General features: G+C 31.1%; 1 protein-coding gene and 1 pseudogene across 1 annotated transcript; both read left to right on the top strand.

Annotated features, from left to right (window-relative positions):
• The first annotated feature begins 255 nt into the window (after positions 1-255).
• On the top strand, positions 256-6,584 carry LOC117923071 (annotated as a pseudogene).
• An 8,203-nt stretch (positions 6,585-14,787) lies between these two features.
• On the top strand, positions 14,788-16,663 carry LOC117923376 (berberine bridge enzyme-like 8). The gene has a single exon (XM_034841635.1). The coding sequence runs from the start codon at positions 14,815-14,817 to the stop codon at positions 16,408-16,410; it is 1,596 nt and encodes a 531-aa protein (XP_034697526.1). The 5' UTR covers positions 14,788-14,814; the 3' UTR covers positions 16,411-16,663.
• Positions 16,664-17,417: the final 754 nt, after the last annotated feature.

The raw sequence follows: 17,417 nt of genomic DNA, 5'->3' as shown, positions 1-17,417 counted from the left end.
GATTAGTCAAGTTTCAAGTGTCAATTGCCATGCATGTTGGGTTCTTCATTTCTTTCCTTGAATTTTCTGCGCCCATTTATTGTGGAGAAACTTCAACCTAACTAAATGCTTGAACTGTTCTCCTTAAGAAAGATGGAAAAGGCATCACAAATTCAAGCATCCCATGCACGTTCACATTCTCTGTTTCAAACAGGCTTAAGATATGGAGCTGTTTTCTCCCCTTTACACACAAAAAAAAAAATACCAACTTAAGATATGGAGACTCCAAGTTCTTCATTGCTTTCACTTGCTCTTGTTCTTCTCTTCTCATTTGTCTTGGCAGCTTCAGCCGATGTTCATGAGAATTTTCTCCACTGCCTTACCCTTCAATATTCTCAGAACACCACCCCAATTTCCCGAGTCATTTACACCCCAAACAACTCCTCATATTCATCTGTCTTGCAGTTCTCCATACAAAACCCTAGATTCCTGTCACCTGCCACCCCAAAGCCTCTAGTCATTATTACACCATTGTATGAATCCCATATTCAAGTAGCCATTAATTGTTCAAGAAAACATGGCATGCAGATTAGAGTTCGGAGCGGGGGTCATGACTATGAGGGCCTTTCTTATGTTTCTGATGCCCCATTTTTCATTCTTGATCTCATAAATCTTCGATCCATCAGTGTAGATGTGGCAAATAGCACTGCGTGGGTCCAAGTTGGTGCTACTATCGGAGAACTTCACTATAGAATCGCTGAGAAAAGTACTACTCTTGGCTTTCCAACTGGTGTTTGCCCTACTGTAGGTGTTGGCGGACACTTCAGTGGGGCAGGCTGTAACTGTCACACCCCAAGACCCACTCCAAGGGCGTGACGATCATTTTACACTTCAAACCTGAAAGCTTACAGTATAACCTGATCCAAACAATTATTTTGTAATCGGAAGTTACCAATTACCAAATATCTGTTCAGAGTAGCGGAACAAATCTAAAATCCTCAAAATTCAATTTCAAAACTAAAACATCCACTATCCAAAATCCATTGTCCAAATATTTGCAAACTTAAACAATTCAAGTACTAGAACAAATTTCAAAATCTCCAAAACTCAACTTTGATCTATCATAAAATTTGAAGGATAAATATCCAAATAACTTCCAAATACCAAAAGATCCAAATGAACACAACTAACAGTTAAACAAAATCCAATATAAAATCCTAAGTCAAATCCTAATGATGACCATTCCTCAGCCTAGCCATTACTCCTCACCCGAACTAAGGGTATCTGAAAAGTAGTCAACAAATGGGAATGAGCTCACAGCCCAATAAGGAACATTAATGCAGTCCATGGATCAAACATTTCAAACTCACTTGCAAAATAAGAGATATTGTAATCAATCATTTTCATAATGCTGTGAGTAAATTTTTTTTTTTTTGCCAATACATTCAAAATTTCTAACTTTATGCATTTATTTCTGATTCAAACAATTTCATATCAAATTCAGTCAAAACATTCCAATAATTTATTTATTCTGGTCATTAAACATCAAAGGGTGCCCAGTTAGGTGAGACTTTTCAAATGGGTGGTTAGCCTCAAATTGTTCCTTTAAGGTGTACGAAACCAAACACTACTAGTACTAGTAACCTCTAACCGAAACTCCTAGAGGCTGTGGTTCAAATCAATTACATTCCCCACCAAGAAATGTAAAAGTCAACTATTATATCCCATTGACAAGGGTCAAAAGTCAACTATTATATCCCGTTGACAAGGGCCAAACAAACCAGAGTCAAATATTTATTTCATTTATTCAAATTTACAACATATAATATCTCCACATTTATTTGTCAAAAACATAATATAAAATTCTAACATACTTTTTATGCAAAACAGGTTTGATCCATGCATAAAACGGAATATAACTCAAACGTTTTCAAATAATGTAAATATATATATATATATATATATAAATTGTTTCAAAAAAGAATTTAACAACTGCATTAATTTTTCTTACCTCAAAAGAAGTCCTCAAAAACTTTGGAGAGAAAATAATCCTGAAAATTTACTCTTCATCTAACAAAATATAAGAGGAATACTATTACTATTTATCTATAATTTAATTAATCTATTCCTTATTGAAATAAATTAATAAATTCCCAATTTGTTTCTAATAACACAAAGTCCTGCCATTATTAAATAATACAGTACTCAGTACTCAAGCACCCATCAAAGTCTAACAATACGGAGTCCTGCTACTATTAAATATTACATACCCAAGTATCCATCAAAGCCTAATAATAGGGTATGTGAAAATCCACCAACTAGAGTTCAACCATGAAATCCTTACAAAAAAAAAAGTGGATCACAGTTCCCACACACATGCAACCAGTGCACACGCGTTTTTTTTTTTTATAAAAAAACTTAAGATCTCCCAAATTCCAACAATAAATCAAAATCTTAAATTTTCACTATTTGATATTAAAACAAAATAATAATAATAATAAACTAAACCTAATCTAAATCGAAACCTTCACAGGAATCTTTTTTTTTTTTTTTCAAAAAAACTTAAGATCTCCCCAATTCCAATAATAAATCAAAATCTTAAATTTTCACTATTTGATATTAAAATGAATTAAAAAAAAATAAACTAACCCTAATCTAGATTTAGGGTTTTCCAAAAAAAATATATCTAATGTGCTTGAAATTAACTAATGAATCTAAAATAATAATCTAAGAGTTAGAATCTTACCTATAGAGGTTTGTTCTTCAAACCCTGAAATCTGACCTCAACTTCACGTTCTCTGGAAACTCTCTGCTACATTTTTCGATGGCAGGTAAAAGTCAATTCCATTGTAGAGCCGTATGCAATTCGCAAAAGATGCCTGTACGGTTGTTCAATTCTATCTTTTTTTCTTGTTATTCTTTATCTCTTCTCTTCGACTCATCATACGAGATAGAGAAATCATTTATTATGTTATATCATCAGGGTAATGATCCATCAACCGGCTGCCGCTTTTTATGAGGCACAAGCCGGAGAATTTGTCATGGAAGCGGAAGAACTACTGAAACTGCACGAAATCATCACAAAGGTTTATGTACAAAGAACGGGCAAACCCTTATGGGTTGTATCCGAAGACCTAGAAATGGATGTTTTTATGTCAACAACAGAAGCCCAAACTCATGGAATTGTTGATCTTGTAGCGGTTCAATGAAAAAAGAAAGGATTTCGTGCAAGAATGTGATTAAGAAAAGAATAGGAAGAAGAGAATTTTCTATTTATACCTAGGGTATTATTCGTAAAATTACCTTTTCACCCCTTTTCCATTTTATTAAATTAATTAATTAATTAATTGATTTAATATTATTATTATGAATTTCCTAAATTACCCTTTTAAAAAAAACTTGGGTGTTACAATAACACCTCAAAATGTACTCTAAAGGCAAAGTAATAAATCACAAGTAATTAATTAATTAATTAAACTCATTAAGAGTGAAAGAGTCATTTTACAACTAATAATCCTAGATATAATTAGATTTTCGTATTGCCTTCTTAATTCAAAAAACTCTATCAATCAAAATTAGAGAATTAGAGATCCTAGGGGTTAAGGGTTAGAGGTTTAGAGTTTGAAGTTCGGATTTTTTTAGGTAAGATTTTAACCCTAAATTAATATATTATATTTATTAGTTAGTTCTGAATACGCTAGATATTCTTTGATTTTTTTTTAATTTAGATTAGGGTTAATTTATTTTTTTAATTCATTTTAATATCAAAATATTGTAAATTTAAGATTATGGATTGATTTATTGTTGGAAATCGGGAAATCTTAAGTTTTTAGAAAAAAAAAAAAAGATTCTTTGGAAGATTTCAATTTAGGCTAGGTTAATCTATTTAAAAACTTTTAAGTTAAAATATTGAAATTATGAATATTGGTTGTTTCATTGATGAAAATAAGAAAATTCAATATTTTCTTAAATGAATAGATCTAAGCATTGAAATTTTAAAAAATAAAAAACATAAATGAGTAAATAAATATGTTATTAAATGTGGCTTAAGGGATTGGAAAATATTAAAAAAAGAAAAAGAAAAAAAAACACATGTGCACTAGAGGAAAGTTTTTTTTTTTTTAAAAAAAAAGGGGAAGAAGAATCCGTGGATGTGGAAGATGAAGAATGGTGAAAATAATAATATTAATAATAATTAAGATGTATGCACTGTGCATGGAGTATGTGAGTTTGATGGATGATATGTAAAGTTATATATATATTATATTGGTAGTTGTGTGAGTGTTGTTATGGTAGTTGTGTTTGGAAAATATGAAAATGATAGAATAAATTAGGTATAAATAAAAGGAGGTGAAGTACAAATTAATTAAATTTATAGTATTATAATTAGATTAATGATAAATATTAAGTTAATAAGTAGCATAAAATTTAATTAGTGAAATAAATTGTAGTTTAATTAAATTATGTTGTGTTTCAAGAAATAAATTGAAAATAAAATTTAAGTTTTATATGAATTAGAAATTTATAAATTTTCTAAAATATGAATAGATTAAATTATCTTTCATAATTAAAAACATTAATTTGAATACCTAAAATTTTAGGATTGTCAAACCTATAATTTTAGATAAATATTAATGATTATTTTTCTTATACTTTGTTAGGTGAAGAGTTGATTTTCTAGAATTATTTTTCTCCAAAATTTTTGAGGACTTCTTTTGAGGTAAGGGAAATTAATACAGAATTTGTAAAAGAAAATAATTTATACATATATCTATATATATATATATATATATATATATATATATATATATATATATATATATATATATATATATATATATATATATATATATATATAATTTGAAATGTGTAATTGTTAATTTTGCTTTTAAGAATGGATCAAATATATTTTTGTATGAAAAAATATCTTATAACATTTATTTTATTTATATCAAAATATTTGGGGATTTTTTGCTTTTGTAAGTTGGAATAAATAAAATAAAGAATTTGACTCTGGTTTGTTTGATCTTTATCAACAAGATATAATAGTTGACCTTTACATTTTTATGATAGAAAATGTAATTGATTTGAATCCTAACCTCTAAGGGTTTGATTAGAGGTTACTAATACTAGTAACGTTTGATTCCATCCACCTTAAAATGAATATTTGAGACTAACCACTTATTTGTAAAGTCCCACTTAAATGGGCACTATTTTTTTTTTTCTTTTTGATAACCAGAGTGAAAACAATTGAAATGTATTTGATTTGAAATGAATATGAAATGATTTTGATAGATATGAAAATGTTTGATTAAACACTTTAAAATGTATTAGCATATTTGTACTCAAAAGTTCTTATGAAAATGATTTTACATTAAATCTCCTATTTATAAGTATGATTGAAACTATTTGATCCATGAAATTGTATTAATATTCATTATTGGGCTTTAAATTCATTTCCCTTTGTTGATAATTTTTTTCCAAGTATCCCCAGTTCGGGCGAGGAGTGAAGGTTAGGAGGGGAAATTGACTTGTTAGGACATGTGTCAAAACTCTCTTTATTTTTTAGCATTGTTTAGATGTTAAAATTTGTTTTCCATTAGTATTATTTGAGTTTGGAGTTATTTGGACAATAACAGTTGGTTTGATGTGTTAGTTTCAAAAAAATTATTATTTGGAGATTTTAGAATTCTTGTTCTACTACTCTGAACGACAATTTGGTAATTGGTAAATTTCCAGTTACAATATGAATGTTTGTGTTGTTTCCACTTTGAGCTTTTGGGCTTGAAGTGTGAAATGACCGTCATGCCCTTGGAGCGGGTTGTGAGGCGTGACAAAGGCTATGGAATGTTGCTACGTAAATTCGGTCTTGCTGCTGATAATGTGATCGATGCACACTTAATTGACGTTAATGGTAGAATTCTTGACAGAGAATCCATGGGGGAGGATCCGTTTTGGGCCATTAGAGGAGGTGGTGGCGCTAGCTTTGGAGTCATTATTGCATGGAAAATAATGCTAGTTCCAGTTCCCTGCACTGTCACTGTATTCACAATTTGAAAGACCTTAGAACAAAATGCAACAATGCTTGTCCTTTGATGGCAGTACATCGCGGACAAGTTAGATGAAGACCTCTTCATCAGAATCATCTTAAGAAGGGTGAATTCCAGTGAAGAAGGGAAGAAAACAATAGAAGCTTCATTCAACTCCTTGTTCCTTGGTGGGGTTGATGAGCTCCTTCCACTGATGTAGGAGAGCTTCCTAGAATTAGGCTTGGTGAAAGAAGATTGTATCGAGATGAGCTGGATCGAATCCATCCTCTACTTTGCTGGATTCCCAGGTGGGGCTTCCCTGGATGTTTTGCTGGAGAGAACTCCTCTCACCCCGAAGGTTTTTCAAAGCCAAATCAGACTATGTGAAGGAACCCATTTCCGAAATCGGGTTAGAGGGGATATGGAGGAGGTTTTATGAAGAAGAGGCTGCAACAGCTGAGATGATCTTCAGTCCTTATAGAGGAAGGATGAATGAGATCCCGGAGTCCAAAACTCCATTCCCTCATAGGGAACATATATAAAATCCAGCACTTGGTGTATTGGGAAGAAGAATGAACTGAGGCATCCATTAGGCATATGAGTTGGATCAGAAGGCTTTACAGTTACATGGCTCCCTATGTTTCAAAATCTCCAAGGGTAGCATATCTCAACTATAGGGATCTTGACATAGGTACAAACAGCAACAAAGACAACACAAGCTATGCACAAGCAAGCATTTGGGGTGTCAAGTATTTCAAAAACTACTTCAACAGATTGGTACAAGTGAAAGCCTCGGTTGATCCAATGAATTTCTTCAGGAATGAACAAAGCATCCCACCTGTTTCAGTACCATGGTGGAAGAAGAGAGGAAACTAGTGATCCTTGGCTAGAAAACAGTACTCCATCTGTATATCTTACTCCTTTGTATAAACATTGAATAAAGTCCATAACATGGACATATATTGATTTTACTGTTGTACTCTTGCATAAATAAAGATCAGCTCAAACACTGTTTACTAAATTAAAATTAATTATTTCATTTGTCCTTCATTTTATATCCCTATCTGCTACACTGGCATATAAAGGGAACCGTTTGGCATTAACTGTAGCTTCTAAGACACCTCCATTTAAAAATGATATTTGAAAAGAAAAGCATTTTGAAAAATAAAGTGTGTTGTAAAACAAGGACAAATACAATACAAATCAAAATAATAGAGCTGAAATATATCTTACTTTGATAATAATATATAATAGGGAAGAAGAAATCAGATAAGAGAGTTGAGAAAGTTGAGATAATGAAAAACAGAGAGAATGAGAGAAAGTAAGAAATTTCTTTCTTGCTTAGGGATACATATTGCAGGGCTGAGAAACCCTTTTATAAGCTTTCTAAATGACTTCCATTAATATTCCCATTAATTAATATTAATGGAACTCATAAATAACATTAATGGTTTCCATTAATGAGTATTAATGAAAGTCATAAATAATACTTAATTAACATTTATTATAATTAATGTAATGACATTCATTACTTCAGTTATAACACTCCCCCTTGGATGTCCACCACATTGAAGAATATGCCTTATTAAAACCTTGCTAGTAAAAAACCCTATGAGAAAAACCTAGCAAAAGAAAAAAAGTACAATATTCTTATAATTCTTTAAGTTGCTCTTGGTATGTTAGGACTGCCTCGTTAAAAACCTTACCAGTAAAACCCAATAGGACAAAACTTGGTCGAAGGGAAAAAAGTACAGTACACTAACACCCTTTTACAAGCATAATCCCCCTCATGTTGATATCCTTAAGTTGACTCATTCCAATCTTGTGTATTAACTTCTTGAATATTGAGGTTGACAACAATATTTTGAATAAATCTGCTAGATTATCACTTGAGCGTATTTGTTGCACATCAATTTCACTACTCTTTTGGAGTTCATGTGTATAAAAGAATTTTGGTGAAATGTGTTTAGTTCTATCTCCGTTAAGATAACCCCCTGTTATTTGTGCAATGCATGCAACATTATCTTCAAATAATATTGTCGGGTCACCTTTGATAGAGGAGAGTCCACATGATTCCTGAATATGCTGGATAATAGATCTTAGCCATATACATTCATGACTTGCTTCATGAATTGCCAATATTTTTGAAGGATTTGATGATGTGGTCACCATTGTTTGTTTGACAGATCTCCATGAAATAGTAATACCATTGCAATTAAACACATATCTTGTTTGTGACATACCTTTATGTGAATCTGAAAGATATCCTGCATTTGCACATCCAAATAATTGTTGCTTTGATTCTCTTGAGTAAAATAGTGGTACTTTTAAGATACAATAGTACTACTTTTAGAATAGTGGTACTTTTAATAGCAATACTTTCAATACACTTTAATAGTACTTTTTTTTTTAATAAAATATTGATACCACTAATTTAGCATAGTGGTACTTTTAATAGTGATATATTCCTTATATTATCCTGGTAAGAGTATTAACAACATGTTCATAAAAACTAAATAATGGAAAACTAGTAACAACACTGTCATAGGGTCTATTCACCCTACAAAAGCAAAGATAGATAAAGATGTTAATGGAACAATAATAAGAGTTTCACCCTTTAAGACTAAGATAGAGGATAAAAGAACTACTAGTGTAGTAGATGTTAAAAAAATCTTGGAACAAAATAAGGAGCCAAGGTAAAGTGTGTTTAGGGCAGGTTTTTGGGTGATTACTCACTAAGGTTTGTAAATCCGCAAATAGGCTCTAGATTAAGGATTTAAAATGAGTTCAATTTTGATATCTATGTCTAGGAAATCCATCAATCCCCAAGAAGCTGTAGTAAACAATGAAGAGATTAATTATCCTAAGACTTAAAATGAATTAGATGATTGGAAATTACCCAAGGTATCTAATCAAAAAATTTATAAGAAAGGAACCTTTAAGTTTTTCTCTGATTACACCATTAAGATACTTGAGAAAACCATAAGTTTAGAGCAAGATGATCAAGTGAGAAGACTCTTGGATAGTAAGTCCATAGAGAAACATAAGAAAGACTACAACTTCATACACTTTGGTATGATTCAGCTTTGAACTTGAAGGCTTACATCTTGAGAGAGAAATAAAAGAGGATGGAGTTTAAGGTGGAGAATGAGAAAATGGAAATTGACAGATGCTTACAATTGAGAATCGAGCCTCCTTAGGCAAAATAAGAATTTTAAACAGTTCAAGCAATCAATAGTTTACTGTTGACTTTTTGGCATGAATAGTGACCACTCGTGAAGTGAATAGTGAATAGTAAAAACGACATTTTACTATAGCACTTCTGACTTTTCTAACCAAATCTTACTTTCGGTGGCTTACTATGCTCCTTTTGACTGCTTTTGACTAGAATCTTAACTGTAAATTCATGATGAAGGACCAACATACTTTTGGCGCAAACTTGACTTAAAGTTGATGGAGAATCTTGGGCTGACAATAACTAATTACAATCATGACATAATTCCTACCTTTGGTGAAGTGATAGCTTAATTATCTTGATTTTCGGATGAGAAGGAGAATGGCATCACAATCATTTCTATTATCCAGGAGATAGTTAGTAGAAGAATCATCTGATTTAGTACCACCATCATCTTCAAAGAAAAGATTTTTTTTAAAATTCTTAAGGAGTCTTGGCCGCAACAAGCATTGCTTGAAGTTGTTGTTTCTTAAGAAGAAACTAGGACAAGTCATCAGACGTTGAAGCTTGTGACGGATGCTTAAGAAAATATTGTTGGATAGTTTGCACAAAAGCATCATTCTTTAGGGCACCCCATCACTTAGTCTTAAAAGTTCTTCTAAGAGAGAGAAGAGTTGAGGATTCATCTTCAATTATCATATAGTCCCATTGGACTATCCATGTGAGAGCAAATTCACTAAAAATATTAGTAGTGGGGAGAAAGGTAGAAGGTCTTTAGGGGCAACAAAGGATTTCTTAAATAATTCAAAACCATCAAGGATAGGTTTTGAGAGAATCTTAATAGTAGGACCAAAATAAATCCACCAACTATGGAACCAGAAAGGAAAGGAAAGTTGATGCTTGGATGAGAAATAGAACATCCATAATGACAAAAGTCTTTGTTTTGGATAAGAAAAACATTAAACTAGGCTCTTTGGCAATCACAATAGTTATAAGATCTTGGTCTTGAAGGTTTGGTGAATTCTCTTGAGAGATTAGGGTTCCATCCCACTGCTTAATTGTGAGAATCTTGTAAATATGGCAAGTTGATATATATATAAAAGAGATTGGTATCTCTTTTCCAAAAACCATGTCTATTGGTGTTATTATGCAATAACATACATTCAATTCACGTTATTTCATTATTTCATGTTTTTAGAGAAATGCTTGATAAATAATTACTCTCAAAATAATACTTTAAGGGAAAACTATTTCACTAAAAACATACTTTTATTAAAAAAAATACTTCAAATAAAAATTTTATAAGAGTGCGTTTGATATTAATTTTAAAAAACGCTTATAATATTTCTAATACTTGAATAATAAAAAATTTTACTTGTTAAAAAAATAAGAAACGTTTTCTAAAATTACTACAAAATGGTCTTTGGAATGAATTAGTAACAAGATTAAACTCATTATATTGTATTCCAAAACCATAATGAAGATTTTCACATTTTCTTGTATTGTATTACAAGAAAAATTATGTAATGCTTGTCGGCACATCACATCAAAATTATATGTTTTCCACAAGTGAACCCTACAGGCCCCAGGCAACAATTTTTGACAAAAATTTATTCAAAATTTCTCCTCCAACACAATTCAAATTAATTATTTCATCTATTTTTAGTACATCATATTTTTTATGGGTTAGTGTTGAAAATGAGGATAATTTCCTTATGTTATTCTTTTGAATGTACTCAAATTTTGAACATAAATTAAAAAAAAAAAGTGTAACCCATAACAAATAGTTTCCTTCCTTGGGATTTTCATGATTTTAATGTACAAAAATTTTCATATTTTGTTGGCATTTAAAACTTTTATCAACTATGAAAATGAAGGAAGTAGATTCAAATAAACTAAAGAAATAGAGTGACCACAAAATTATTATAAAAGAATAATTTATAACAAAATTTATTTTCCTTATAGATCCGAAGCCGATAAAAATAAGAATTATAAATCAATAAATTAAATTCTTAGGTCCATGCCTTGATTGTCCTTTAAGGAGGAATGTCTATAAATTTCTACATTTTATTTTTTATGAAAATTATGGTTGTTTGGTGATTATTTTTTAGAACAGTTTTCTATTCTTCAAAAAAAAAAAAAAAAAATGTTTAGTAACCAAAAATTGTTTTTTTTTTATTGTTTTGACTTGTTTGTCTGAGTTAGAAAATAATTATATAAATGTGTAAAATAATTAAAAATAAAGTATTTGATATAAATATTATTTTAAAATATTAAAAATAGGTTAAAAAAATTTTAAATACCCAAACAAAATTTTATTTTACAAAACATCACATAACAATTTTCAAATCTGTTTTAAAAAATTATTTTTCAGAACTATTTTGAAAAATAGTTACCAAATAAAGTCTAAACTTGTATTTTTATTTTATATATGGTCAACAAGGAAAATTGAAAATTTAAATTAGAATAAATTTTATTTTTTTTACATAAAAGGGGCATGCGTTATGAAAATTAATCCAACTTTGGATATAAAAATAAAATCTCAAGTCATTCCAAATCTGATTAAACCTCCCCAAATGGATCTTATTAGGGTCGGATAAGCATTGCCAAATGAGTATTGTTAGGAATATGACATGAAGCACGGCTTAAAATACACATTGTCATCCTTAATTCTTGATCATATAATTTATGAAGTTTCATAAGTTAAGAATATTTATAGATTGTGTTTGGTTCTAAAAAATTGAGGGAAAATGTAAGAGAAAGAAAATATAAAAGAAAAGTAGAATGAAAGAAAAATTAAAGTAAAATAAAAAAATAAATTAAAAGTTGATAAATTATTTTTATTTATTATTTTAAATTTATTTTAACTCATCGATATAAAAATTAAATAATTTAAAAATATATAAGTTTTTAGTTAATTTTAATTTTATTTGATTTTTTTTTTAAATTTTTTATAGGACAATCAAATATAAAAAAATCATTATCCTTTACATTTTTTTTTCCTTCCTTCATATTTCCCCGGAGCCAAATACAACCATAGTTGCTTATAGATTGGAAAAAAAAATATTCTAGCTTAAACCTAGCACTAGTTATATAAAATATGATAACCATGTCTTCTAGATAAGATCTCCGCGTAAACAATAAAGGTAATCCATCAAAATTTTGGTCACAATGTTGGCCATCAAACCTTCCAAATTGTGCTTTATAGCTAGTTGGACAAACAAAGATTATGAACTTATGATAACGTAATTAGTGTGAAAGCAATATTCATCTTAATAATCGTGAAACATGTCAAAGCATTATAGGTTCACTCCACCGAAGAAGGAAAGGATAAACGAAAGAAAAAAAAATTGTCTTTATTAATTTCTAATAATCCAGAATCCAGAATGTGACTTTAGGTGAGTACGTAATCGGCCGTATAGATTTGAATTAACGTCTTTCTCTTGTTCTCCATCTCTCCGTGGGTGTTTGACATATTCAGAGTTGATTAGAGAGGCTTTGACTTGACATCATATAGGTAGACTTGGAATACTCAATATATTAAAATAAAAAGATACTTAAAATTTTGAACCAATTGTTTGAAAGTAAACTGGGTTTGGGGGCTGAGTCCACTTCAAATTTTGTGGTTAAACTCTATAGAAGTGTCTGGCCTGCATGCAGACATTACCCAATATTTTCATTGGAACATTAACATTATGGTTTCTCTGATACGTATGTCATGTAATATTTGACATGGCAATAGCTATCTTCCATTTCTCTCTTAAGAAAAGTCAACTCCAAACAAAATTCAAGGTTTTATCATGCATTTTAGTATTAAAGATATAAATTCTTGGTCGGTAATTGACTGATGGAATGGGTTGATTCAGGAGATTACTTGTCAAACTTTTTGGTTGATTATTTGTTGCTACGTGTCAGCCTAATCAGCAGGGAAATTGGCACTGATGAAATTACTTTCTAATCGGACTTTCTTTTCCAGGATAGATTTTTGGCTTAATTCTAAAATAATGATTTTTGGGTTTGTATAAGTATATTTATTAAAATAACTCAATATTATAATTTAAAAATAAAAAATGAATTTAAATATTAAATCAAAATAATTAATTTATTTTTAATTACATATATTTAACGAAAGTAAATTTTATAATTATAACTTTATATTGATAACCCATCTTTTATAATAAATAATTTTTTAGCTATCTTAGGCGTCTATGATACTCTATAAATAGTTGTTTACGGAATAAATTTGTTATTTAACATTAGTACAAATATCAATATTAGTTAAAATTAATCAGACTAAATATTGATGATTTAGAAAATTATTTTTAATTTATTAATTTAAAACTAATTATTTATTTTTTACTTTAATTATTAAGATTATTTAATAAAATTAATTAAAATCATTAAATAATAAATATTAAATTTTATTAAACAATGTATTTTTTATTTAAAGAATAAAAAATAATAATTACTTAAATATAAAATATAATAGGACTCATATATAAAGTACGAACTTATTTTAATTTTTAAAATTTTAAAATTTGAGATAATAAAATTTTTTAATCCCCTCATGATTTCGTCTTGGGCACCATGTTGCAGACAAGAGCTATCAATGGAGTACTACCAGCTCCTTAGGATTAGAGATGAGTGATCCCTTTCAGTGTTATAAGGCTTGAGGGGGCATCTTGTAGTTTAAAGTCCCACAATGAACTTGAATTAACCCATAGCCAGGAGATGGAGTAATTCTATGGGTGTTTCCTCAACGCACGCCAAAGCTCAGACCACTTCTTTTCTACCACATGTTGAAGTAAGTACTCCCGCTGCACCCTTCTCTCGCATCTTTCATCACTTTTATTTCTTGATTTGACAGAAGCCATTGATAATGTTTTAAAGAATAATAATTAACAATTTCTTTCACTTACTTTTTACAAAGTTATATATTTATTTATTTATGTAAAATATGAAAAATTTTAATTTTTTTTCTATTTTTAAAATTATTATTCATAAAATCCATTTGAAAATATTTAAAATTTGCTTCAAAAAATAATTTAGAATAATTATAAAAAAAATTGTTTTTTATCATAAAAAATCTATTATGTGTTTTCTTAATTTTTAAAAATTGGTTTTTTCTAAGAATAAAAAAACTGTTTTAAAGAATAATTATTAAATAAGATTAATATTTTTTACGTCTACCACGTTGGTATCACCAAGTAGATCTATGCTAATTATATTTGGTTCCTTTTTTTTTTTTTTTTAATTATTATTTGTAAATTTCCTTTTGGAGGAAAAAATGAATTTTGGGATAGTCTTGAGCTATGATTGTGAATATTACAAAAGCTGAACATACAAATGGTCGTATAGGAGATGAAGACATTGCCAACATCTCCACAATGAGTTGATGGATCGTGTAAAAGTAAAATAAACAAAGGATCCTTTCATATGATAATGCAATTACAGAATGTCAAACGCAGATTGAGTTCCACTCACCAATTCCTGCTTTTGAATTTCCATGGTCAAATTGGGAGGTGACTTGTATTGTCTTCTTACCTCTTCTTTTATTATAAATTCCAATCCGAACTAGGATCTTGTAGTACCATCTCAATACTCTCTTGCACACAGAAGAGGAAACCAGAAATGGGAACTTCAAGCTCTTCAATGCTTTCATTGCTTTCAATCATTCTTTTGCTATCTCTTTCATGGGCAGCTTCGGATTCTGTTCATGGAGCTTTTCTCCAATGCCTTTCTAACCGTTCTCAGTCTTCTCATCCCATTTCTGCAGTACTATACACTCCTGATAACTCTACATATTCGTCTGTTTTAGAGTCATACATTAGAAACCTCCGATTCAATACATCTACAACCCCTAAACCGCGCCTTATCATCACCGCCACCCATGAGTCTCACATACAAGCTGCCATTATTTGCTCTAAGAAGCATGGCTTGCAGATGAAAATTCGAAGCGGTGGCCATGACTACGAGGGCGTGTCTTATGTATCCGATGTCCCATTCTTCATCCTTGATATGTTCAATCTTCGATCCATTAGTGTGGATATAGAAGATGAGAGTGCTTGGGTTCAGGCCGGAGCAACTCTTGGTGAAATTTACTATAGGATTGCCGAGAAAAGCAAGACTCATGGCTTTCCTGCTGGTGTATGTCCTACGGTTGGTGCTGGTGGCCACTTCAGTGGTGGCGGTTATGGTAATATGATGAGAAAGTACGGGCTGTCTGTTGATAACATTGTGGATGCAGAGTTGGTTGATGTTAATGGCCGACTTCTCAACCGAAAATCAATGGGGGAAGACTTGTTTTGGGCCATTAGAGGAGGAGGTGGAGCTAGCTATGGCGTCATTGTTTCTTATAAAATCAAGCTTGTCCAAGTTCCAGCTACAGTAACTGTTTTCCGAGTTGCAAGGACCTTGGAACAGAATGCAACAAACATTGTGTATCAGTGGCAGCAAGTTGCAGATAAGGTTGATGACGATCTATTCATCAGACTAACCATGGATGTGGTGAATAGCAGCCGGAGTGGAGAGAAGACAGTAAGAGCTACATTCCTCTCCTTGTTCCTTGGAAGTTCTGAAAGACTTCTCTCCATCATGAACACGAGCTTACCAGAGTTGGGGTTGCAGAGCTCAGACTGCACTGAGATGAGTTGGGTAGAGTCTGTTCTCTTCTGGACAAACTTTGCCATTGGAACTCCTGTTGAGGCTTTGCTTGATCGAAACCCTCAAGTACTCACCCACTTGAAGAGGAAATCAGACTATCTGAAGGAACCAATTCCAAAGGCTGGTTTGGAGGGGATATGGAAGAAAATGATCGAGCTACAGACGCCAGCTCTGACCTTCAACCCTTACGGTGGAAAGATGGCTGAGATTTCCCCGTCTGCAACTCCTTTTCCACACCGCGCAGGGAACCTATGCAAAATCCAGTACGCCACAAACTGGGATGAGGAAGGGAGTGAGGCGGCCGAACGATACATAAACTTGACCCGACAGCTCTACAGTTACATGACTCCCTTTGTTTCCAAGTTCCCCAGAGAGGCGTTTCTCAACTATAGGGATCTGGACTTGGGTATCAACCACAACGGTAAGAACAGCTACTTGGAAGGAAGAGTTTATGGGATCAAGTATTTCAAGAAGAATTTCAACAGGTTGGTGCGGATTAAGACCAAGGTTGATCCTGGTAACTTCTTCAGAAATGAACAAAGCATCCCAACTCTTCCCTATTAAATGGTTACTAGATTTCTGTCTCTAGACAATACCTTTCTGATTGCTTCAATACATGGTATAGAAAAGAAATAATAAGTGGAGAGCTGTGTTTCATCACTGCAGATCTGCATGCTTCATTTTTTCTTTCATGGTACAAAATAAGAACACATTGTTATGTAAAGCAGCTGTGGTATCCGAAAATTCATATATGTCGCTGCATTTACAACTTATTTGGGGTGAATTATATCATTCAGGGCCATAGGTTCAAAACCCATTGATTTGTCCTCCTTAATGCAAAGAAAGTGCTTACAATTATTATTATAAAAATATTGACTCGCCAAATCTAAGTATTGATATGCAAAAGGAAAATTTTGAACCATTGGATAAAAATATAAATAAATGAAGCATGAATAAAAAAAAATGCAGCTAAATACAAAACATGAGACCCAGTATAAACAAATAAGACCCAGAGAGACATTTAAATGAACAAGGCAAATTCTATCATATGTTTGATTTCGATAAGCTTTGAGAAAAAACTGACCTCAATATCTTATTCATCTTTGAGAGGAGTACATCTAATATATAGAGGTACAAGAAAAATTCTAGAGAATAGGAAATAAATCAAGAAGGTAAAAAGGAAAATTGTACAAATAAAAAAATATATGCAACTAATAGACAATGCTCAATCCCATAATTTATGCCCATGAAAAATGTTGTCTAATATATTTCAACATCCCCCTTAACCTCAAGATGGTTCAAAACTGAATGTCTGGAGTTTGGACACAAAAAATTGAAAGCGATTGGTTGCATGTGCCATGGTAAGTAGATCAACAACTTACAACTCATAAAAAATATGAGATAGGGGATGAAACTAGCACAAAAATGATGTCAAACAAAGAGATAATTAATCTAATGTGTTTTGTACTCTCATGAAAGACATCATTGTTGCAACAAAGAGAAGTGGACAAATGTGGTTCAATATCCATATCATTAATTAGTAATTGGTGGAGCGATAATCTCCTTTATAG

Source organism: Vitis riparia, chromosome 10 (assembly GCF_004353265.1).
Source record: "Vitis riparia cultivar Riparia Gloire de Montpellier isolate 1030 chromosome 10, EGFV_Vit.rip_1.0, whole genome shotgun sequence".
In the NCBI taxonomy this organism is placed as follows: Eukaryota; Viridiplantae; Streptophyta; class Magnoliopsida; order Vitales; family Vitaceae; genus Vitis; species Vitis riparia.
Note: the sequence above shows the minus strand (reverse complement) of the source record. Positions and strands in the feature narration are given on the sequence as shown.

Coding starts and splice junctions, on each gene's coding strand:
- LOC117923376 (XM_034841635.1), top strand. CDS start 14,815: ATGGGAACTTCAAGCTCTTCAATGCTTTCATTGCTTTCAATCATTCTT.